This window comes from Chamaea fasciata, unplaced genomic scaffold (assembly GCF_029207755.1).
Source record: "Chamaea fasciata isolate MVZ Bird 193981 ecotype frontalis unplaced genomic scaffold, bChaFas1.0.hap1 SCAF_1011, whole genome shotgun sequence".
NCBI classification, from domain to species: domain Eukaryota; kingdom Metazoa; phylum Chordata; class Aves; order Passeriformes; family Sylviidae; genus Chamaea; species Chamaea fasciata.
In genome coordinates, this window is record NW_027095096.1 from 10,596 (window position 1) to 35,226 (window position 24,631).

Sequence of the window (24,631 nt, forward strand, 5' to 3'; positions counted from 1 at the left end):
TTTCAATGTTTTGGGGAATTTTTTGGGGATTTTTTTTTGGGAATTTTTTGGGATTTTGGGGGAATTTTTTAGTTTTTTTTTTTTTTAATTTTAGGGGATTTTTAAAAAAAAAAATTGGGGGATTTTTGTGGGGAGTTTTGGGGAATTTTTGGGATTTTTTTGGAGTTTTTGGGGAGCTTTTTTGCAAATTCGGGGAGGGGTTTTTGCAATGTTTTGGGAATTTTTTTTAAATTTTTTTTGGATTTTTTTTTAAAAAATTTTTGGGGAATTTTTTGGGATTTTTGGGGGGAATTTGGGGGGATTTTTTCTTCATTTTGGGGAATTTTTTGGGGATTTTTTTTTCATTTTGGGGAATTTTTTGGGGATTTTTTTTAAATTTTGGGGAAATTTGGGGGGGATTTTTTTTTTCATTTTGGGGAATTTTTTTGGATTTTTTTTTTTCATTTTGGGGAATTTTTTTGGATTTTTTTTTAATTTTGGGGGATTTTTTTTTTTTAATTTTAGGGGATTTTTTGGGGTTTTTTTTACATCATTGGGGATTTTTGTGGATTTTTTGGGAGAATTGGGGGGGGGGGGGAATTTTGGGGGGAGGGGCGTGTCCCCCCGCGCGGGGGGCGGGGCTGAGCCGGGGGGTGGGGGAGGGGCTTGGGCGGCTCCCGGCGGCGGCGCGAGCGGCAGCACCGACCCCTCCCCTCCCCCACCCCTCCCCCCCCCCCAAAAAATTCGGGATCGGGGACCCCCCCCCCCCCAGACCCCCTCCCCCCATCCCGGCATTCCCAGAATTCCCAGGATTCCCAGAATTCCCAGAATTCCGCAGCCCGGCAGGTGATGGGGATGGTTTTTTTCTCCCGGGGGGGGGGGGAGGATTTTGGGGGGGGGGGATTTGGGGGGATTTTGGGGGATTTTTGGGGGGATTTGGGGGGATTTTGGGGGGTCCCGGGAAGGGTTGGGGGATGGGGGGGAGGGGGGGTCCCTCAAGGTCACGGGCGGGAGGGGCCGGGCCTGGAGGGAATTTTGGGAATTTGGGGGAAATTGGGGGAAGGTTTGGGGGGAATTTCGGGAGATTTTGGGGAGATTTGGGGGGAATTTCGGGAGATTTTGGGGGGATTTGGGGGGGATTTCGGGAGATTTTGGGGAGATTTGGGGGGAATTTCGGGAGATTTGAGGGAAGATTTGGGGGGAATTTCGGGAGATTTTGGGGGGATTTGGGCGGATTTTTGGGGAATTTGGGGGTTTGCTGGAGGTCTCGGGGAGGGTTTGGGGGGAATTGGGGGGGATTTGGGGGGAATTTTGGGAAGAATTTGGGAGGTTTGGGGGGCTTTGGGGGTGAATTTGGGGGAATTTAGGCGGATTTGGGGGGGATTTGGGGGGAATTTTGGGGTTTGCTGGAGGTCTCAGGGGGGATTTGGGGGATTTGGGGGGAATTTCGGGAGGTTCTGGAGAGATTTGGGGGGAATTTTGGCAGATTTGGGGGGTTTCAGGAAGGATTTTGGGGTCTAAGGGGCGTCTCCAGAGGGATTTGGGGGTCTCAGAGGATTTTGAGGAGGGGTCTCGATGGATTTTGGGGTCTTAGGATGGATTTTTGGGGTCTCAGGGGGGATTTTGGGGTCTCAGAGGATTTTGGGGAGGGGTCTCAGAGGATTTTGGGGTCTCAGAGGATTTGGGGAGGGGTCTCACTGGATTTTGGGGTCTCAGGATGGATTTTTGGGGTCTCAGAGGATTTTGGGGAGGGGTCTCACTGGATTTTGGGGTCTCAGAGGATTTTGGGGAGGGGTCTCACTGGATTTTGGGGTCTCAGAGGATTTGGGGAGGGGTCTCACTGGATTTTGGGGTCTCAGAGGATTTTGGGGAGGGGTCTCACTGGATTTTGAGGTCCCAGGGGAGATTTTGGGGAGGGGTCTCACTGGATTTTGGGGTCGCAGAGGATTTTGGGGAGGGGTCTCACTGGATTTTGGGGTCTTAGGATGGATTTTTGGGGTCTCACTGGATTTTGGGGTCTCAGAGGATTTTGGGGAGGGGTCTCACTGGATTTTGGGGTCTCAGGATGGATTTTTGGGGTCTCAGGATGGATTTTTGGGGTCTCAGAGGATTTTGGGGTCTCAGAGGATTTTGGGGTCTCAGGGGATTTTGGGGAGGGGTCTCACTGGATTTTGGGGTCTTAGGATGGATTTTTGGGGTCTCAGGGGAGATTTTGGGGTCTCAGAGGATTTTGGGGAGGGGTCTCACTGGATTTTGGGGTCTCAGAGGATTTTGGGGTCTCAGAGGATTTTGGGGAGGGGTCTCACTGGATTTTGGGGTCTCAGGGGGATTTTGGGGAGGGGTCTTGATGGATTTTGGGGTCTCACTGGATTTTGGGGTCTCAGAGGATTTGGGGAGGGGTCTCACTGGATTTTGGGGTCTCAGAGGATTTTGGGGTCTCAGGTGAGATCTCTGCCCCCGCCCCCCCCAAAAAAAACCCCCAAAATTTAAATTTCCCCCCCCCCAAATCTCTTCCAGGCTTCGCTGTGGGACCCCTCCCCAAATTTGGGGACCCCCACCCCGGCCCCTCCCCCATGGCGGCCGAGCTGGACAACGTGGACTCTGCCCCTCCCCCCAACAACAACAACGGCCCCTGGGACCCCCCCCCGGACCCCCGGGCCTGGGGGGACCCCAAAATCTTCGAGTGCTCCCGGATCAAAGCCTTGGCTGGTGGGTGAAGGCTCACACCCCTCCCCCCAAAAAAAAAATCCCCCAAAATTTCGGATTGCCACCCCAAAAAAAAAGCTCAAAAAATTCCCCAGACGCCAAAAAATTCCCGGGTTTTTGCACCAAAACTTTTCCCAAAAAAGGCGCCAAAAATCTCTCAAAGCCCCCTCAAAAAAAATCCCCCCAAGAATTATCGGATTATCTCCAAAAAAAGCTCAAAAAATTCCCCAGACGCCCCCTCCCAAAAAAATTCCCAGGTTTTTGCCCCAAATCCTTCCTGAAAAAAAGTCCCAAAATCTCTCAAATCCCCCTCAAAAAAAAAATCTCCCTAAAAAATTATTGGATTGCTCCCCAAAAAAATACCAAAAAATTCCCGAGACACCCCAAAAAATTCCCGGGTTTTTGCACCAAAACTTTTCCCAAAAAAGGCCCCAAAAATCTCTCGAAGCCCCCTCAAAAAAATCCCCAAAATCCCCACATCCCCCAAAAACCTTCCCAGACCTCCCCAAAAACCCTAAAAAACCCCAAATCCCCCAAAAAACCCTAAAAAAACCCCAAAAACCTTCCCAGAACCCCCAAAAAACCCCAAATGCCCCAAAAATCTTCCCAAACCCCCCAAAAACTCCCAAAAAACCCCCAACCCCCCCAAAAACCCGAAAAAACACCAAAAACCTTCCCAGACGCCCCCAAAAAATCCCAAATCCCCCCAAAGCTTCTCAGACCTCCCAAAAAACCCTAAAAAACCCCAAATCCCCCAAAAAACCCTAAAAAACCCCCCAAAACCTTCTCAGAACCCCCAAAAAACCCCAAATGCCCGAAAAATCTTCCCAGACCTCCCCAAAAATCCTAAAAAACCCCAAATCCCCCCAAAAAACCCTAAAAAAACCCCCAAAACCTTCCCAGAACCCCCCAAAAAACCCCAAATGCCCCAAAAATCTTCCCAAACCCCCCAAAAACTCCCAAAAAACCCCCAACCCCCCCAAAAACCCGAAAAAACACCAAAAACCTTCCCAGACGCCCCCAAAAAATCCCAAATCCCCCCAAAAGCTTCTCAGACCTCCCCAAAAACCCTAAAAAACCCCAAATCCCCCAAAAAACCCTAAAAAAACCCCAAAACCCTTCCCAGAACCCCCCAAAAAATCCAAATCCCCCTAAAAACCCCCAAAAACCTTCCCAGAACCCCCAAAAAACCCCAAATGCCCCAAAAAACCCTAAAAAACCCCCAAAAAACTTCCCAGGACCCGCCAAAAAACCCCAAATGCCCCAAAAAACCCTAAAAAATCCCCCAAAAACCTTCCCAGACCCCCCAAAAAATCCAAATCCCCCTAAAAAACCCCAAAAACCTTCCCAGAACCCCCAAAAAACCCCAAATGCCCCAAAAAACCCTAAAAAACCCCCAAAAACCTTCCCAGGACCCGCCAAAAAACCCCAAATCCCCCCAAAAAACCCTAAAAAATCCCCCAAAAACCTTCCCAGACCCCCCAAAAAACCCCCAAATGCCCCAAAAAACCTTCCCAGACCCTCCCAACAGAAAACCCCGGATGTTTTTTTGGGTGGGGGGTCCTGAGTTCCTTGGGGCTCTCAGGGTGGTTTGGGGGTCCCAGGTTGAATTTTGGGTGTTTTTGGGGTGGTTTTGGGTGGTTTTGGGGTGACCTCGATGGTGGATTTGGGGTGACCACCTGGTCCACCAAGTGGGTCGTCGCCCACCTGGAGGCTCCTGAGTTCCTTGGGGGTCTCAGGGTGGTTTGGGGGTCCCAGGTTGAGTTTTGGATGGATTTTGGATGGATTTGGATGGATTTTGGGTGGTTTTGGGTGTTTTTGGCGTGACCTCGGTGCCCCCCCAGACGAGCGGGACGTGGTGCAGAAGAAGACCTTCACCAAGTGGGTCGATGCCCACCTGGAGGCTCCTGAGTTCCTTGGGGCTCTCAGGGTGGTTTGGGGGTCCCAGGTTGAGTTTTGGATGGATTTGGGATGAATTTGGGATGGATTTGGGATGGATTTGGGGTGGGCTTGGGGTGACCTCGGTGCCCCCGCAGACGAGCGGGACGTGGTGCAGAAGAAGACCTTCACCAAGTGGGTCGATGCCCACCTGGAGGCTCCTGAGTTCCTTGGGGGTCTCAGGGTGGTTTGGGGGGTCCCAGGTTGAATTTTGGGTGGTTTTGGGATGGATTTGGGATGGATTTTGGATGGATTTGGGGTGGATTTGGGGTGACCTCAGTGCCCCCCCAGACGAGCGGGACGCGGTGCAGAAGAAGACCTTCACCAAGTGGGTCAACGCCCACCTGGCGCGCGCCGCCTGCCGCGTCGGGGACCTGTACTCGGACCTGCGCGATGGCTTCGTGCTGACGCGGCTGCTGGAGGTGCTCTCGGGGGAGACCCTGGTGAGGAGAGCCACGGTGGCATCTTCATCGTCATCGTCATCGTCATCGTTGCCATGAGCGATGTCATTGTCATTGTCATCGTTGCCTTGAGCGGCGTCATCTTCATCATCATTCTCTGACATCTTCATCATCGTCATCGTCATCGTCATTGTTGTCGTTGCTGTCGTCACTGTTGCCATGAGCGATGTCATCATCTTCGTCATCGTTCTCTGACGTCTTCATCGTCATCGTGATCGCCGCCATCATCATCGTCACCAGCAGCAGCATCGCTATGGGCAGCATCATCGTCTTCGTGAGCGTCATCATCGTCATCGTCACCGTCACCACATCATCATCATCCTCATCGTCATCATCCTCATCGTCATCATCATCATCATCATCATCATCATTATCATTTCCACCAGCAGCAGCAGCAGCATCGCCCTGAGCAGCATCGTCGTCTTCATGAGCATCATCCTCCTCTTCATCATTACCACCCCCAGGAGAACCATCACCACCACCACCACCATCGTCCTCATCTTCATCACCACCACCATCGACCTCATCTTCATCACCACCACGAGCATCGTCAGCACCCCCATCATCCTCGTCTTCATCACCACCACCATCATCCTCATCTTCATCACCACCACGAGCATCGTCAGCACCACCATCATCCTCATCTTCATCACCACCACGAGCATCATCAGCACCCCCATCATCCTCATCTTCATCACCATCACCGCCACCACCACCATCCTCATCTTCATCACCGCCACCGTCACCATCACCATGAGCATCACCACCACCATCATCCTCATCTTCATCACCATCATCACCATCATCACCTCCACCATCGTCCTCATCTTCATCACCACCACGAGCATCGTCACCACCACCACCATCATCCTCTCATCTTCATCACCACCACGAGCATCATCACCACCACGAGCATCATCCTCATCTTCATCACCACCACCATCATCCTCATCTTCATCACCATCACCACCACCACCATCATCCTCATCTTCATCACCACCACCATCATCCTCACCTTCATCACCGCCACGACCAGCACCCCCACTTTGGGCTGACCTTTGACCTCCCACCGCCACCGCCACCACCACGTGGGCTGGGCCGGGACCTTCTGCTCCCGGCCACGTGCCCTCGTGTCCCCTGCAGCCCCGGCCCACGCGTGGCCGCATGCGGATCCACTCCCTGGAGAACGTGGACAAGGCGCTGCAGTTCCTCAAGGAGCAGCGCGTCCACCTGGAGAACGTCGGCTCCCACGACATCGTGGACGGCAACCACCGCCTGACCCTGGGCCTCATCTGGACCATCATCCTGCGCTTCCAGGTGCCGCCGCCGTCCCCTCGGCGTCCCCGCCCCTTTGTCCCCGGCCCGCTGTCACCCCCGGGTGTCCCCTGACCGCTCCTCCCCCAGATCCAGGTGATCAAGATCAAGACCGAGGACAACCGCGAGACGCGCTCGGCCAAGGACGCGCTGCTGCTCTGGTGCCAGATGAAGACGGCGGGGTGAGGGCCTGGGCCGTGGTCTGCTGACCGCTGCTGACCTCTGGTGACCACTGCTGACCATTGGTGACCACTGCTGATCATTGGTGATCTCTGCTGACCACTGGTGACCTCTGGTGACCACTGGTGACCGCTGGTAACCACCAATGCCAGATGAAGATGGCGGGGTGAGGGCCTGGGCCGTGGTCTGCTGACCGCTGGTGACCATTGGTGACCACTGCTGACCATTGGTGACCACTGCTGATCATTGGTGACCACTGGTGACCTCTGGTGACCACTGGTGACCACTGGTAACCACCAATGCCAGATGAAGACGGCGGGGTGAGGGCCTGGGGCGTGGTCTGCTGACCACTGCTGACCTCTGGTGACCACTGCTGACCATTGGTGACCACTGCTGACCACTGGTGACCTCTGGTGACCACTGGTGACCTCTGGTGACCACTGGTGACCACTGGTAACCACCAATGCCAGATGAAGATGGCGGGGTGAGGGCCTGGGGCGTGGTCTGCTGACCACTGCTGACCTCTGGTGACCACTGCTGACCATTGGTGACCACTGCTGATCATTGGTGATCTCTGCTGACCACTGGTGACCTCTGGTGACCACTGGTGACCGCTGGTAACCACCAATGCCAGATGAAGATGGCGGGGTGAGGGCCTGGGGCGTGGTCTGCTGACCACTGGTGACCTCTGCTGACCATTGGTGATCTCTGGTGACCATTGGTGACCACTGGTGACCACTGGTGCTCTCTGTTGATCACTGGTGACGATTGGTGATCACTGGTCATCTCTGGTGACCTCTGGTGACCACTGCTGATCTCTGGTGACCACTGCTGACCACTGGTGATCTCTGGTGACCACTGCTGACCACTGGTGATCCCTGGTGACCACTGGTCATCTCTGGTGACCTCTGGTGACCGCCAGTGACTTCTGGTGACCACTGGTGACCATTTGTGACCACTGCTGACCACTGGTGAACCTCTGGTGACCACCAGTGACCTCTGGTGTCCCCCACAGCTACCCCGAGGTCAACATCCAGAACTTCACCACCAGCTGGAGGGATGGCCTGGCCTTCAACGCCCTCATCCACAGGCACCGGTCAGCGCCGGGGGCGGTGGGCGCGGCCTGGGACCTCCCGGAGCTGGGGGGTGACCTCTGGTGGCCTGGAGGTGACGCCGCGTCCACCCCGCCCCAGGCCGGACCTCATCGACTTCCACAAGCTGACCAAGTCCAACGCCACCTACAACCTGCAGCAGGCCTTCAACACGGCCGAGCAGCACCTGGGCCTCAGCAAGCTGCTGGACCCCGAGGGTACGGCCGGGGGCTGTCCGGCCGGCCGGCCGGCCGTCTGTCCGTCTGTCCATGGGACCATGCGTTTGTGTGTCCGTGTGTCCATCCATCTGTCCGTCTGTCCAGCTGTCCATGGGACCATGCGTTTGTGTGTCCATGTGTCCATCTGTCCGTCTGTCCATGGGACCATGCGTTTGTGTGTCCGTGTGTCCATCCGTCCGTCCGTCTGTCCAGCTGTCCATGGGACCATGCGTTTGTGTGTCCGTGTGTCCGTGTGTCCATGTGTCCATCGGTCCATCCGTGTGTCCATCTGTCCATCTGTCCGTGTGTCCATCGGTCCATCCGTGTGTCCCCATGTCCATCTGTCCGTGTGTCCATCGCTCCATCCGTGTGTCCCCATGTCCATCTGTCCGTGTGTCCATCGCTCCATCCGTGTGTCCCCATGTCCATCTGTCCATCTGTCCGTGTGTCCATCGGTCCATCCGTGTGTCCCCATGTCCGTCTGTCCACGTGTGTCCATCGGTCCATCCGTGTGTCCCCATGTCCATCTGTCCGTCTGTCCGTGTGTCCATCGCTCCATCCGTGTGTCCCCATGTCCATCTGTCCGTCTGTCCGTGTGTCCATCGGTCCATCCGTGTGTCCCCATGTCCATCTGTCCGTGTGTCCATCGCTCCATCCGTGTGTCCCCATGTCCATCTGTCCGCGTGTCCATCGCTCCATCCGTGTGTCCCCATGTCCATCTGTCCGTCTGTCCGCGTGTCCATCGCTCCATCCGTGTGTCCCCATGTCCGTCCGTCCGTCCGTCCACCTCTCCATCCACGCGTGGTGGGAACATCTCCCCCGCTGTCTTCCCCACCTCTGCCCCCATTGGTTTTTTTTTGGGGGGGGGAGGGGAAACAATGGTGGGGTTTTTTTTGGGAAGGGTCAAGGTGGTGGGACCATCCCTGGTGGTCCTGGGGTGGGGTCTGGGGTGGTCCTGACCTTCTGACCCCACCCCTCAACCCCAGATGTCAACATGGAGGACCCCGACGAGAAGTCCATCATCACCTACGTGGTCTCCTTCTACCACTACTTCTCCAAGATGAAGGCGCTGGCCGTGGAGGGGAAGCGCATCGGGAAGGTGGGGCCGGACCCCTGGCCGGGGGTCATCGTCCGCGGCTCGGGGAGGTGTCCACCCCAGTGTCCATCCCAGTGTCCACCCCAGTGTCCACCCCGCTGTCCACCCTGCTGTCCACCCCACTGTCCACCCCAGTGTCCACCCCATTGTCCACCCCAGTGTCCACCCCAGTGTCCATCCCAGTGTCCACCCCGCTGTCCACCCCATTGTCCATCCCAGTGTCCACCCCAGTGTCCACCCCAGTGTCCACCCCACTGTCCACCCCAGTGTCCACCCCAGTGTCCACCCCACTGTCCACCCCACTGTCCACCCCAGTGTCCACCCCAGTGTCCACCCTATTGTCCATCCCAGTGTCCACCCCACTGTCCACCCCGGTGTCCACCCCACTGTCCACCCTCTGTCCGTCCCTTGTCCACCCCAGTGTCCACCCCATTGTCCACCCCATTGTCCACCCTCTGTCCGTCCCTTGTCCACCCCAGTGTCCATCCCGACATCCAAGGACCTCCCACTCCCCACCCACCAACCAAACCACGACCACCCGGCCTGGCCGGACCTTGGTGACCCCTCCATCCCCACGTGGATCTCAGGGGGTTCCTGAAGGACCTCCATCCCCACGTGGATCTCAGGGGGTTCCTGAAGGACCTCCAGCCCCATGTGGTTCTCAGGAGGTTCCTGAAGGATCTCCATCCCCACGTGGATCTCAGGAGGTTCCTGTAGGACCTCCATCCCCACGTGGATCTCAGGGGGTTCCTGAAGGACCTCCATCCCCACGTGGATCTCAGGGGGTTCCTGAAGGACCTTCATCCCCACGTGGATCTCAGGGGGTTCCTGAAGGACCTCCATCCCCACGTGGATCTCAGGGGGTTCCGGTAGGACCTCCATCCCCACGTGGATCTCAGGGGGTTCCTGTAGGACCTCCATCCCCACGTGGATCTCAGGGGGTTCCTGTAGGACCTCCAGCCCCACGTGGATCTCAGGAGGTTCCTGAAGGACCTCCATCCCCACGTGGATCTCAGGGGGTTCCTGTAGGACCTCCATCCCCACGTGGATCTCAGGGGGTTCCTGAAGGACCTCCATCCCCACGTGGATCTCAGGAGGTTCCTGAAGGACCTCCATCCCCACGTGGTTCTCAGGAGGTTCCTGAAGGACCTCCATCCCCACGTGGTTCTCAGGAGGTTCCTGAAGGACCTCCAGCCCCACCCCAACCCCCCCCCCCAGGTGCTGGACCAGGTGATGGAGATCGCGGCCATCACGGCGCGTTACGAGGCGCTGGCGGCTGAGCTGCTGGCCTGGATCCACCACACCATCACCATCATCACCAACCAGAAGTTCGCCAACTCGCTGAGCGGCGTCCAGCAGCAGCTCCAGGCCTTCACCGCCTTCTGCACCCTGGAGAAACCCGTCAAGTGAGGACCTCCTGCGCGGCGTGGTGGTGGTGGTGGGACCTCAGCGTGGTGGTGGCGGTGGTCATGGTTATGGGGGTGGTGGAGAGGTCCCAGTTCAACCCAAACTGGGGACACTGGGACATGGGTGGTGGTGGTGGTCATGGTGGTGGTGATGGTCATGGTGGTGGAAAGGTCCCAGTTCAACCCAAACTGGTGGCACTAGGACCTGGAGGGTGGTCATGGTGGTGGTGATGGTCATGGTGGTGGTGATGAGAACGTCCCAGTTCAGCCCAAACTGGTGGTGATGGTGGGACCTGCAGGGTGGTGATGGTGGTGCTGAGGTCCCACCTCGTGGTGGTGGTGTTGAGAAGGTCCCAGTTCAGCCCAAACTGGTGGTGGTGGTGGGACCTGGGGCAGGGTGGTGACGTCCCAGCTGGCCCTGGGGCTGACAGGGACCTCCCCACGGCAGGTTCCAGGAGAAGGGGAACCTCGAGGTGCTGCTCTTCACCATCCAGAGCAAACTCCGGGCCACCAACCGCAAACTCTACGTGCCCAGCGAGGGCAAGAGCATCTCCGACATCAACAAGGTGAGCACGTGCAGATGGAGTCCCACCACCCTGGGGGACACCTTGGGCACCCCCAGGTGCAGATGGAGTCCCACCACCCCGGGGGACACCTTGGGGAACCCCCAGGTGCAGATGGAGTCCCACCACCCCGGGGGACACCCTGGTGGGGTTGGGGACACCCCCAGGTGCAGATGGAGTCCCACCACCCCAGGGGACACCTTGGGGAACCCCCAGGTGCAGATGGAGTCCCACCACCCCGGGGGACACCTTGGGCACCCCCAGGTGCAGATGGAGTCCCACCACCCCAGGGGACACCTTGGGCACCCCCAGGTGCAGATGGAGTCCCACCACCCCGGGGGACACCTTGGGCACCCCCAGGTGCAGATGGAGTCCCACCACCCCAGGGGACACCTTGGGGAACCCCCAGGTGCAGATGGAGTCCCACCACCCCGGGGGACACCTTGGGGAACCCCCAGGTGCAGATGGAGTCCCACCACCCCAGGGGACACCTTGGGCACCCCCAGGTGCAGATGGAGTCCCACCACCCCGGGGGACACCTTGGGCACCCCCAGGTGCAGATGGAGTCCCACCACCCCGGGGGACACCTTGGGCACCCCCAGGTGCAGATGGAGTCCCACCACCCCGGGGGACACCTTGGGGAACCCCCAGGTGCAGATGGAGTCCCACCACCCCGGGGGACACCTTGGGCACCCCCAGGTGCAGATGGAGTCCCACCACCCCGGGGGACACCCCGGTGGGGCTGGGCACCCCCGTGACCGCCGCGTGTCCCCTCCCGCCAGGCGTGGACGTGCCTGGAGAAGGCGGAGCACGAGCGGGAGGTGGCCTTGAGGAACGAGCTGATCCGGCAGGAGAAGCTGGAGCTGCTGGCCCAGCGCTTCGACCACAAGGCCGTGATGAGGGAGACGTGGCTCAACGAGAACCAGCGCCTGGTGTCGCAGGTGGGCCGGGCTGGGCTGGGGCGGGGTCATGGGGGACCTTCGTGGGGTGGGACAATCCACCCCTGGGTGGCGTGGGGGTGAGGAGCAGAGTGGTGGGTGGTGGGACCTCATTGGAGGTGGTGGGACCTCACTGAAAGTGGTGGGACCTCATTGGAGGTGGTGGGACCTCATTGGGGGTGGTGGGACCTCACTGAAAGTGGTGGGACCTCATTGGGGATGGTGGGACCTCATTGGGGGTGGTGGGAACTCATTGGGGGTGGTGGGACCTCACTGGGGGTGGTGGGACCTCACTGAAAGTGGTGGGACCTCATTGGGGGTGGTGGGACCTCATTGGGGGTGGTGGGACCTCATTGGGGGTGGTGGGACCTCACTGAAAGTGGTGGGACCTCATTGGGGGTGGTGGGAACTCATTGGGGGTGGTGGGACCTCATTGGGGGTGGTGGGACCTCACTGAAAGTGGTGGGACCTCATTGGGGGTGGTGGGACCTCACTGGGGGTGGTGGGAACTCATTGGGGACCTCCTTGACCAGGGGAGGGGTGGTTGGACATCTTTGACCTCTTCCTTGACCATGGAGGGCTGGTGGCACCTCCTTGACCAGGCAAGGGGTGATTGGACCTCCTTGACCTTCTCCATGACCATGGAGAGTTGGTGGGACCTCCTTGACCAGGAGAGGAGTGGTGGGACCTCCTTGACCTCCTCCATGATCATGGAGACCTGGTGGGACCTCCTTGACCTCCTCCATGATCATGGAGACCTGGTGGGACCTCCTTGACCTCCTCCATGACCATGGAGACCTGGTGGGACCTCCTTGACCTCCTCCATGACCATGGAGACCTGGTGGGACCTCCTTGACCTCCTCCATGACCATGGAGACCTGGTGGGACCTCCTTGACCTCCTCCATGATCATGGAGACCTGGTGGGACCTCCTTGACCTCCTCCATGATCATGGAGACCTGGTGGGACCTCCTTGACCTCCTCCATGACCATGGAGACCTGGTGGGACCTCCTCGACCACGAAGAACCTCCTTGACCTCCCCCTTGCCCTCCTCCTTGACCCCGCCCCTGTCCACCTCCCCGCCCGCCAGGACAACTTCGGCTACGACCTGCCGGCGGTGGAGGCGGCCATGAAGAAGCACGAGGCCATCGAGGCCGACATCTCCTCGTACCAGGAGCGCATCCAGGTGGTGGTGGAGCTGGCGCTGGAGATGGAGGCCGAGGGCTACTACGACACGCGGCGCATCGGCGCCCAGAAGGACAACATCCTGCGCCAGTGGGCGCTCCTCACCGAGCTGGTGCGCGCCCGCCGCGCCCGCCTGGAGCAGAACCTGGCCCTGCAGAAGATCTTCCAGGAGATGGTCTACATGATCGACTGGATGGAGGAGATGCAGGTGGAGGAGGAGGAGGAGATCCGGCGGCGCGGTGGAATCCCGGTGGGGATCTCGGGTGACGGCGGTTTGGTTCTTCTCCAGGTTCTGCTGCTCTCCAAGGATTTGGGGAAGCACCTGCTGGAGGTTGAGGACCTCCTGCAGAAGCACGGGCTGCTGGAGGCCGACATCTCAGCCCAGACCGAGCGCGTCCAGGCCCTCAACGCCGCCGCGCTCAAGTTCTCCGAGCTGGAGGGTAACGGGGGGACGCCGGGGGGGGGCGTGGCCAGGCCAGGGGGTGGGGCTGGGTCTTGGGAGGGTCAACCGAGGTCCTGGTGGACCATGGGAGGGTCAACCCATGGAAGGGTCAACTCAAGGTCTTTGTGGACCATGAGAGGGTCAGTCAGGGTCCTGGTGGACCATGGGAAGGTCTAAGAAGGTCCTGGTGGACCATGGGAGGGTCAACCCATGGAAGGGTCAAGCAAGGTCCTGGTGGACCATGGGAGGGTCTAAGAAGGTCCTGGTGGACCATGGGAGGGTCAACCCATGGAAGGGTCAACTCAAGGTCTTGGTGGACCATGAGAGGGTCAGTCAGGGTCCTGGTGGACCATGGGAGGGTCAACCGAGGTCCTGGTGGACCATGGGAGGGTCAACCGAGGTTCTGGTGGATCATGGGAGGGTAACTCAAGGTCTTGGTGGACCATGGGAGGATCAGCCAGGGTCCTGGTGGACCATGGGAAGGTTGACCCAGTGTTTTGGTGGACCATGGGAGAGTCAAAGAAGGTCCTGGTGGACCATGGGAGGGTCAACCAAGGTTTTGGTGGGCCGTGGGATTATCAACCCATGGAAGAGTCAACCCAAGGTCTTGGTGGGCCATGGAAGGATCTGGGCCTGGGCCTGGGCCTGGGCCATGGGAGGGTCAACCCAAGGTCCTGGTGGCCACCTCCAGGAGTCCCCACAGAACCACTGAGCTGGTCGAAGTCCTCTGAGATCTTTGAGCCCAACCTGGGACCAGAGCCCAGAGTGTCCTTCCTTGGACACCCCCGTGACCCCTTGGTGACCCCACCATGACCTGTCCACCCCCGTGCCCTCATGGTGATCCCACCACGACCTGTCCACTCCCATGACCTCATGGTGTCCCCACCACGACCTGTCCACTCCCATGACCTCATGGTGTCCCCACCACGACCTGTCCACTCCCGTGACCTCATGGTGACCCCACCACGACCTGTCCACCCCCATGACCTCATGGTGACCCCACCACGACCTGTCCACCCCCGTGCTCCCTTGGTGACCCCACCACAACCTGTCCACCCCCGTGACCTCATGGTGACCCCACCACGACCTGTCCACCCCTGTGACCTCATGGTGACCCCACCACGACCTGTCCACCCCCGTGCCCCCTTGGTGACCCCACCACGACCTGTCCACTCCCATGACCCCTTGGTGACCCCACCACGACCTGTCCACTCCCATGACCCCTTGGTGACCCCACCACAACCTGTCCACCCCCGTGACCCCTTGGTGACCCCACCACGACCTGTCCACCCCCGTGCCCCCTTGGTGACCCCACCACGACCTGTCCACCCCCATGACCTCATGGTGACCCCACCACGACCTGTCCACCCCCGTGCCCCCTTGGTGACCCCACCACGACCTGTCCACCCCCGTGCCCCCTTGGTGACCCCACCACGACCTGTCCACCCCCGTGCCCCCTTGGTGACCCCACCACGACCTGTCCACCCCCGTGACCCCACCTTCTCCTGCCCCAGGCTACCAACCCTGCGACCCCCAGATCATCTGCAACCGCGTCAACCACGTGCAGACGTGCCTGGAGGAGCTGGAGGAGCTGGCGGCCAAGAGGAGGAAGGAGCTGGAGGACTCCCGCCAGCTCTGGACCTTCTTCCAGGAGATGGAGGAGGCCGAGGCCTGGATCCGCGAGAAGGAGAAGATCCTGGCGGCCAAGAGCTGCGGCCGCGACCTCAGCAGCGTCGTCGCCTTGACCACCAAGCACAAGAGCATGCTGGGCGAGCTGGGCAACCGCCGCGCCCTGCTGCACCAGACCATGAAGAAAGGCGAGAAGATCCTGGCCAAGAAGTCCTTCGGCTCCGCCGGCATCCAGGAGAAGATGCGGGAAGTCTGCCTGCGCTGGAAGAAGCTGGAGGAGGTCACGGGCCTCCACCAGCAGCGCCTGGAGGACGCCCTGAACTTCTTCCAGTTCAGCGCCGAGACGGACGACCTGGTGGCCTGGCTGCAGGACACGTACCGCATCGTGTCCAGCGACGACTTCGGCCACGACGACTACTCCAGCCGGGCGCTGCTGCGCAAGCACCGCGCCGTGGTGGACGAGGTGGAGAAGCACCGCGGCGCCGTGGCCTCGCTGCGCCGGCAGCTGGCCCTGCTGGCGCCGGGCCACCGGCAGGGCGTGGACGTGCAGATCCGCGTGGTGGAGGTGGAGCAGCTCTACGGCGAGGTGGCCGAGGTGGGGACGGCGCCGGACCGGAGGAACGGGGGGCGGCGGTGGTGGTGGTGGTGGTGGTGGTGGTGGTGGTCGGGTGGATGGTGTCAGGGTGGAGGTCTGAGCTCCTCGTTGGCCACGGGGAGGTGGTGGGACCTCCTTGGCCAGGGAAGAGGTGGTGGGACTTCCTTGAGCTCCTCATTGGCCATGGAGAGGTGGTGGGACCTCCTTGAGCTCCTTATTGGCCACGGAGAGGTGGTGGGACCTCCTTGAGCTCCTCATTGGCCGTGGAGAGGGGGTGGGATCTCCTTGAGCTCCTCATTGGCCACTGAGAGGTGGTGGGACCTCCTTGAGCTCCTCATTGGCCGTGGAGAGGGGGTGGGATCTCCTTGAGCTCCTCATTGGCCACTGAGAGGTGGTGGGACCTCCTTGAGCTTCTCATTGGCCATAGAGAGGTGGTGGCACCTCCTTGAGCTCCTCATTGGGCCACGGAGAGGTGGTGGGACCTCCTTGAGCTTCTCATTGGCCATAGAGAGGTGGTGGGACCTCCTTGAGCTCCTCATTGGCCATGGAGAGGTTGTGGGACCTCCTTGGCCAGGGAAGAGGTGGTGGGACTTCCTTGAGCTCCTCATTGGCCGTGGAGAGGTGGTGGGACTTCCTTGAGCTTCTCATTGGCCGTGGGGAGGTGGTGGGACCTCCTTGAGCTCCTCCTTGCCCATGGAGAGGTGGTGGGACCTCCTTGCCCATGGAGAGGGATCTTTGGACCTTCTGGTGCCGGTCGCGGTGGTTCATTCGCTGATCTCAGAGTGCCAAGAACCGCCCCAGAGAGAGGGTTTCGAATCCAATTGATCCGATCCAATCAATCCAAACAAATCCATGGAAACCAACGAGTCCTCGGTGGGCTCTGCTCCCCCGTCCCTGATGGCGGCCGCCAGGGACCCGTGGACCTCCCCCCGCAGGTGGCCGTGCTGAGGACGCAGTGGCTGCAGGACGCGCTGGCCGTGTACCGCATGTTCAGCGAGGTCCACGCCTGCGAGGTGTGGCTGGACGAGAAGGAGCAGTGGCTGGAGAAGATGGACGTGCCCGAGGAGCTGGATGAGGTCGAGGTGGTGCAGCACAGGTGGAGCTGGCGGAGCTGGCGGTGGTGGGACGGAGGTCGAGGTTCTTCTCGCGTGCCGTGGTGGGACCCGGCCCGTGTTTACCCGCTCTCAGGTTCGAGAGTCTGGACCAGGAGATGAACAGCGTCATGGGGCGCATCCTGGACGTCAACCAGGTGGTGCAGCAGCTGGTGGACGGTGGTCACCCCAGCTCGGACGAGGTCCGGTCCTGCCAGGACCACCTCAACAGCCGGTACGGGACACGGCGTGGACCTTGACCTTCTGGGGGGTTCTGAGGTGGATCCTGACCTTCTGGGGGTCTCCTTGGTGGGGCTGTCTGGAGATTCTGTGGTTCTCCGGTGGTGGGGTGTCCCCGTGGGGTTCCACCTCTCCAGGACAATGGTCCAAGCCTATCGTGGTGGCTCCAAGGTGGACCTTGACCTTCTGGGGGTCTCCTCGGTGGGGCTGTCTGGAGATTCTGTGGTTCTCCGGTGGTGGGATGTCCCCGTGGGGTTCCACCTCTCCAGGACAATGGTCCAAGCCTATCGTGGTGGCTCCAAGGTGGACCTTGACCTTCTGGGGGTCTCCTCGGTGGGGCTGTCTGGAGACTCTGTGGTTCTCCAGTGGTGGGATGTCCCCGTGGGGTTCCACCTCTCCAGGACAATGGTCCAAGCCTATCCTGGTGGTTCCAAGGTGGACCTTGACCTTCTGGGGGTCTCCTCGGTGGGATTGCCTGGAGACTCCGTGGTTCTTCAGTGGTGGGACATTGCCATGGGGTTCCACCTTTCCAGGACAATGGTCCAAGCCCATCCTGGTGGTTCCGAGATGGACCTTGACCTTCTGGGGGTCTCCTCGGTGGGGCTGTCTGGAGACTCTGTGGTTCTCCGGTGGTGGGACGTCCCCACGGGGTCCCAGCTCTCCAATGGAACGGTCCAAACCTGTCACGGAGGTTCCGAGGTGGACCTTGATCTTTTGGAGATCTCCTTGGTGGGGCCCACCAGCTGTGGGGCTGCCTGGAGACCCCCCGACCTTCAGTGGTGGGACGTCCCCGTGGGCTCCCACCTCTCCAGGCCACCATCCCCGTCCCACGGCGAGGGTCGTTCCCGGTGGGCCCCATCCCACCTCAGGGAGGGAGGGCCGGGTGAGGTCTCACCCATCTCCTGTCCTCCAGCTGGAACCGAGTGGTGGAGCTGGTGGAGAACAAGAAGAACCAGCTCAGCTCCGTGCTGAAGATCCAGAACTTCCTCCTGGAGTGCGGCGAGATGAAGGCGCAGGTGAGGGAGAAGAGGAAGGCCATCGAGGCCACCCGCTCGGGCGGCGGCGACCTGGGCGGCGTCCTGGCCCTTCAGCGCCGCCTGTCCACCATGGAGGCCGCCCTGGTGGCCCTGGAGCCGCGCCTGCTGGAGCTCCAGCGGGAAGGAGAAGCCCTGGCCGCCGCCCACCCCGGCCGAGCGCTGGACGTCCTGCTGCCCTTCGAGGAGATCGGCCGCGAGTGGGACGACCTCAAGGAGACGCTACGGGGCTGCGAGGACACCCTGGCCGTAGCCGGCCGCCTGCAGCGCTTCATCCAAGACCTGGACGACTTCTTGGCGTGGCTGGTGAAGACGCAGGCGGCCGCGGGCAGCCGCGAGGTGCCCGACAGCCTGGCCGAGGCCGAGCGGCTCCTCGACGTCCACGTGGCCCTCAAGGAGGAGATCAACGGCCGCGAGGAGGACTACGCCAAGCTGCAGGCGGCCAGCGAGCTGCTGGCGCTGGAGGAGGCGGACGCGGCGCACGCGGCGCTGCAGCAGTGGCTGCACAAGCTGGACGCGGGCTGGGGCGAGCTGCTGCGGAGCTGGGAGAGCAGGAGGGAGGCGCTGGCGCAGTCCCACGTCTTCCAGCTGTTCCTGCGCGACGTGCAGCAGTGCCAGAGCTGCCTCTGCCAGCAGGTGGGGGGCGGGGCCAAGGGCCGGGGGGCGGGGGGCTGGGAGAAGGTTCTGGAAGGTGGTGGATGGTCTGGGGTGGTGGGGAGGGCCAGGAGAAGGGCTGGGGTGGTGGGGGTGAGGGGTTGGAGAAGGTTCTGGAGGGTGGGAGAAGGTCTGGGGTGGTGGGGAGGGCCAGGAGAAGGTCTGGGGTGGTGGGGGTGAGGGGTTGGAGAAGGTTCTGGAGGGTGGGAGAAGGTCTGGAGTGGTGGGAAGGGCCAGGAGAGGGGTTGGGGTGGTGGGGGTGAGGGGTTGGAGAAGGTTCTGGAAGGTGGGAGAAGGTCTGGGGTGGTGTGGGTGAGGGGTGGGAGAAGGTTCTGGAAGGTGGGAGAAGGTCTGGGGTGGTGGGGGTGAGGGGTTGGAGAAGGTTCTGGAAGGGGGGAGAAGGTCTGGGGTGGTGGGGATGAGGGGTGGGAGAAGGTTCTGGAAGGGGGGAGGAGGTCTGGGGTGGTGGGGATGAGGGGTTGGAGAAGGTTCTGGAAGGTGGTGGATGGTCTGGAGTGGTGGGAAGGGCCAGGAGAAGGGCTGGGGTGGTGGGGGTGAGGGGTTGGAGAAGGTTCTGGAAGGTGGTGGATGGTCTGGGGTGGTGGGGGTGAGGGGTTGGAGAAGGTTCTGGAAGGTGGGAGAAGGTCTGGGGTGGTGGGGATGAGGGGTTGGAGAAGGTTCTGGAAGGTGGTGGATGGTCTGGGGTGGTGGGGGTGAGGGGTTGGAGAAGGTTCTGGAAGGTGGTGGATGGTCTGGGGTGGTGGGGGTGAGGGGTTGGAGAAGGTTCTGGAAGGTGGGAGAAGGTCTGGGGTGGTGGGGATGAGGGGTTGGAGAAGGTTCTGGAAGGTGGGAGAAGGGCTGGGGTGGTGGGGGTGAGGGGTTGGAGAAGGTTCTGGAAGGTGGGAGAAGGTCTGGGGTGGTGGGGATGAGGGGTTGGAGAAGGTTCTGGAAGGTGGTGGATGGTCTGGGGTGGTGGGGGTGAGGGGTTGGAGAAGGTTCTGGAAGGTGGTGGATGGTCTGGGGTGGTGGGAAGGGCCAGGAGAAGGGCTGGGGTGGTGGGGGTGAGGGGTTGGAGAAGGTTCTGGAAGGGGGGAGAAGGTCTGGGGTGGTGGGTTTGGGTGGTGACAACTCCTGCTTGGTGGGTTTGGTGGAAGGTCCTGGTTGGTGGGTTGGGGTGGAAGGTCCTGGTTGGTGGGTTTGGTGGAAGGTCCTGCTTGGTGGGTTTGGTGGAAGGTCCTGGTTGGTGGGTTGGGGTGGAAGGTCCTGGTTGGTGGGTTTGGTGGAAGGTCCTGGTTGGTGGGTTTGGTGGAAGGTCCTGGTTGGTGGGTTGGGGTGGAAGGTCCTGGTTGGTGGGTTGGGGTGGAAGGTCCTGGTTGGTGGGTTGGGGTGGAAGGTCCTGGTTGGTGGGTTTGGTGGAAGGTCCTGGTTGGTGGGTTGGGGTGGAAGGTCCTGGTTGGTGGGTTTGGTGGAAGGTCCTGGTTGGTGGGTTTGGTGGAAGGTCCTGGTTGGTGGGTTTGGTGGAAGGTCCTGGTTGGTGGGTTGGGGTGGAAGGTCCTGGTTGGTGGGTTTGGTGGAAGGTCCTGGTTGGTGGGTTTGGTGGAAGGTCCTGGTTGGTGGGTTTGGTGGAAGGTCCTGGTTGGTGGGTTGGGGTGGAAGGTCCTGGTTGGTGGGTTTGGTGGAAGGTCCTGGTTGGTGGGTTTGGTGGAAGGTCCTGGTTGGTGGGTTTGGTGGAAGGTCCTGGTTGGTGGGTTGGGGTGGAAGGTCCTGGTTGGTGGGTTTGGTGGAAGGTCCTGCTTGGTGGGTTTGGTGGAAGGTCCTGGTTGGTGGGTTTGGTGGAAGGTCCTGGTTGGTGGGTTTGGTGGAAGGTCCTGGTTGGTGGGTTGGGGTGGAAGGTCCTGGTTGGTGGGTTTGGTGGAAGGTCCTGGTTGGTGGGTTGGGGTGGAAGGTCCTGGTTGGTGGGTTTGGTGGAAGGTCCTGGTTGGTGGGTTGGGATGGAAAGTCCTGGTTGGTGGGTTTGGTGGAAGGTCCTGGTTGGTGGGTTGGGGTGGAAGGTCCTGGTTGGTGGGTTGGGGTGGAAGGTCCTGGTTGGTGGGTTTGGTGGAAGGTCCTGCTTGGTGGGTTTGGTGGAAGGTCCTGGTTGGTGGGTTGGGGTGGAAGGTCCTGGTTGGTGGGTTGGGGTGGAAGGTCCTGGTTGGTGGGTTGGGGTGGAAGGTCCTGGTTGGTGGGTTGGGGTGGGTGGACCTCCCTCTGGACCTCCCGTGGCACCTCGGTGTCCACCCCAAGGCCGGGTCAGAGGTCACCGGGCCCCCCCACCCCCCCCAGGAGACCACCCTGGCGCACGCCGAGCTGCCGGACACGGTGGAGGGCGTCACCAAGGCCCTGAAGAGGCACCGGGACTTCACCACCACGCTGGAGCTGAACCTGCAGAAGGTGCAGCAGGTCCTGCAGGCCGGGGACAGCCTCCGGCGGCAGCGCAACCTGCACGGCGAGCGCGTGGCCGAGGCCATGGACGGCCTGAGGGACAGGTACCGGCCCCCGAAACGCACCGGGACAGCCAAAAGTACACCTGGGGCACCAAAAATACACCTGGGGCACCAAAAATACACCGGGGACGCCAAAAATACACCCGGGACAGCCAAAAGTACACCTGGGGCACCAAAAATACACCTGGGGCACCAAAAATACACCGGGACAGCCAAAAGTACACCTGGGGCACCAAAAATACACCGGGGACGCCAAAAATACACCCGGGACAGCCAAAAGTACACCTGGGGCACCAAAAATACACCGGGACAGCCAAAAATACACCGGGACACCAAAAATACACCTGGGACACCAAAATACACCGGGACAGCCAAAAATACACCTGGGACACCAAAAATACACCGGGACAGCAAAAATACACCGGGGCAGCCAAAAATACACCGGGACAGCAAAAAATACACCTGGGACAGCCAAAAATACACCTGGGACAGCCAAAAATACACCTGGGGCACCAAAAATACACCTGGGACAGCCAAAAATACACCGGGACAGCCAAAAATACACCTGGGGCACCAAAAATACACCTGGGACAGCCAAAAATACACCTGGGACAGCCAAAAATACACCTGGGGCACCAAAAATACACCTGGGACAGCCAAAAATACACCTGGGACAGCCAAAAATACACCTGGGGCACCAAAAATACACCTGGGACAGCCAAAAATACACCTGGGACAGCCAAAAATACACCTGGGACAGCCAAAAATACACCGGGACAGCAAAAAATACACCGGGACAGCCAAAAATACACCTGGGGCACCAAAAATACACCCGGGACAGCCAAAAGTACACCTGGGACAGCAAAAAATACACCTGGGACAGCCAAAAATACACCGGGACAGCAAAAAATACACCGGGGCACCAAAAATACACCCGGGACAGCCAAAAGTACACCGGGACAGCAAAAAATACACCGGGGACAGCCAAAAGTACACCGGGACCCCAAAAAATCCACCCAGGACCCCAAAAAATCCACCCAGGTTCCCAAAAATCCACCCAGAGCCCCAAAAAATCCACCCAGGATCCCAAAAATCCACCCAGGATCCCAAAAAATCCACCCGGGATCCCAAAAAATCCACCCAGGACCCCAAAAATCCACCCGGGTTCCCAAAAATCCACCCAGGGTCCCAAAAATCCACCCAGGATCCCCCAGGAATGAGGACGGATTTGCCGGTGGATCCCAGCTGGAAGCTTGTGACTCAGTTTCCCCCTTGGAGGGGAGGTTCAGGGGTTAATGAGGGGTTAATTAAGAGTTAATTAGGGGTTAATTAGGGGTTAATTAGGAGGGTTCCCCCCCCCTTCTCCCACAGGAATCCCGATGGATCCCAGCTGGAAGCTCGTGACTCAGTTTCCCTCTTGGAGGGGAGGTTCAGGGGTTAATGAGGGGTTAATTAAAGGCTAATTAGGGGTTAATTCGGTTAATTAGGTTAATTAGGGGGTTCCCCCCCGGCAGGAGCCAACGGAACCACCCGCTGGATCCCAGCTGGAAGCTCGTGACTCGGTTTCCCCCTTGGAGGGGAGGTTCAGGGGTTGATCAGGGGTTAATGGGGGTAATTAGGGGTTAATTAGGAGTTAATGAGGGGTTAATTAGGGGGTCCCCCCCTCCGCAGGAGCCAACGGAACCACCAGCTGGCCCAGGAGTGGACGCGGCGGCTCCAGGATCACCTGGAGCTCCAGAGGTTCCTGCAGGACTGCCGGGAGGTCGGAGCCCCCGAAATCCCAAATCCCCCGAAATCCCAAATCCCCCCGAAATCTGGGAACCCCCAAATCCCCCCCAAAATCCGGGACGCCCAAAATGCCAAATCCCCCGAAATCCCAAATCCCCCCAAAATCTGAGACTCCCCCCAAAATCTGGGACCCTGAAAATCCGGGACCCCCTCCCCAAAATCTGGGACCCGCCAAAATCTGGGATCTCCCCCAAAATCCAAAATCCCCCCTAAAATCTGGGATCCCCCCCAAACCCAAATGGGGGGGTGTCAGATTTTGGGGTGTCTCAGATTTTGGGGTGGATTTTGGGGGGGATTTGGGGCATTTTTGGTGGATTTGGGGGTGGGTTTCTGGTGATTTTTGGGGTGGATTTGGGGGGATTTGGGTGGATTTGGGGGGATTTGGGGGGATTTTGGGCTGGATTTTGGGGGGATTTGGGGGGATTTTGGGGGATTTTGGGTGGATTTGGGGGGGATTTTGGGGGGATTTTGGGGTAGGTTTGGGGTGGATTTTGAGGCATTTTTGGGTGGATTTGGGGCTGGGTTTGGGTGGATTTTTGGGTGAATTTTGGGGTGGTTTTGTGGTAGGTTTTGGGGTAGATTTGGGGGGATTTTGGGATGGATTTTGGGGTCTTTTTGGGGTGGATTTGGGGTGGATTTGGGGTGGATTTTGGGGTGGATTTGGGGTGGTTTTGTGGTAGGTTTTGGGGTAGATTTGGGGGGAATTTTGGGGTGGATTTGGGGTGGATTTTGGGGGATTTTGGGGTGGATTTTGGGGGGATTTTGGAGGATTTTGGGGTGGATTTTGGGTGGATTTGGGGCTGGGTTTTGGGCTGGATTTGGGGGGATTTGGGGCTGGGTTTGGGTGGATTTTTGGGTGAATTTTGGGGTGGTTTTGTGCTAGGTTTTGGGGTGGATTTGGGGAAATTTTGGGATGGATTTTGGGGTCTTTTTAGGGTGGATTTGGGGGAATTTGGGGTGGATTTGGGATGGATTTTGGGGTGGATTTGGGGTGGTTTTGTGGTAGGTTTTTGGGTAGATTTGGGGGGAATTTTGGGGGGGATTTTGGGGGGATTTTGGGGGATTTTGGGGATTGGTTTGGGGTGGATTTTGAGGCATTTTTGGGTGGATTTGGGGGTGGGTTTTGGGCTGGATTTGGGGGGATTTTGGGGGGGATTTTGGGGGGATTTTGGGGGGATTTTGGGGATTGGTTTGGGGTGGATTTTGAGGCATTTTTGGGTGGATTTGGGGCTGGGTTTGGGTGGATTTGGGGTGAATTTTGGGGTGGTTTTGTGGTAGGTTTTGGGGTAGATTTGGGGGGAAATTTTGGGGTGGATTTGGGGTGGATTTTGGGGTGAATTTGAAGGCAATTTGGGCTGGATTTGGGTGGATTTTAGGGGATTTTTGGGGTGGGTTCGGGGTGAATTTTGGGGTAGATTTGGGGAGATTTCGGGGTGGATTTGGGATGGTTTTTGGGTGGATTTCGGGAGGATTTGGGGGTGGATTTGGTGAATTTTGGTGTAGGTTTGGGGGATTTTGGGGTGGATATGGGGTGGATTTGGGGGTGAATTTTGGGGTGAATTTTGGGGGATTTTTAGGGTGGATTTGGGGGATTCTGGGG

General features: G+C 59.2%; 1 protein-coding gene across 1 annotated transcript; it reads left to right on the forward strand.

Annotated features, from left to right (window-relative positions):
- Nucleotides 1–772: 772 nt before the first annotated feature.
- LOC136306124 (spectrin beta chain, non-erythrocytic 4-like) lies at nt 773–23,369 on the forward strand. The gene is made up of 19 exons (XM_066209460.1): nt 773–825; nt 2,497–2,688; nt 4,915–5,066; nt 6,228–6,401; nt 6,489–6,580; nt 7,594–7,674; nt 7,772–7,887; nt 8,874–8,986; nt 10,202–10,389; nt 10,838–10,955; nt 11,735–11,893; nt 12,981–13,283; nt 13,365–13,515; nt 15,032–15,741; nt 16,677–16,837; nt 16,930–17,067; nt 17,986–18,742; nt 21,083–21,285; nt 22,915–23,369. Exons 2-19 carry the CDS (start codon nt 2,553–2,555, stop codon nt 23,138–23,140), a joined length of 3,978 nt encoding a protein of 1,325 aa, XP_066065557.1. The 5' UTR covers nt 773–825; nt 2,497–2,552; the 3' UTR covers nt 23,141–23,369.
- Nucleotides 23,370–24,631: the final 1,262 nt, after the last annotated feature.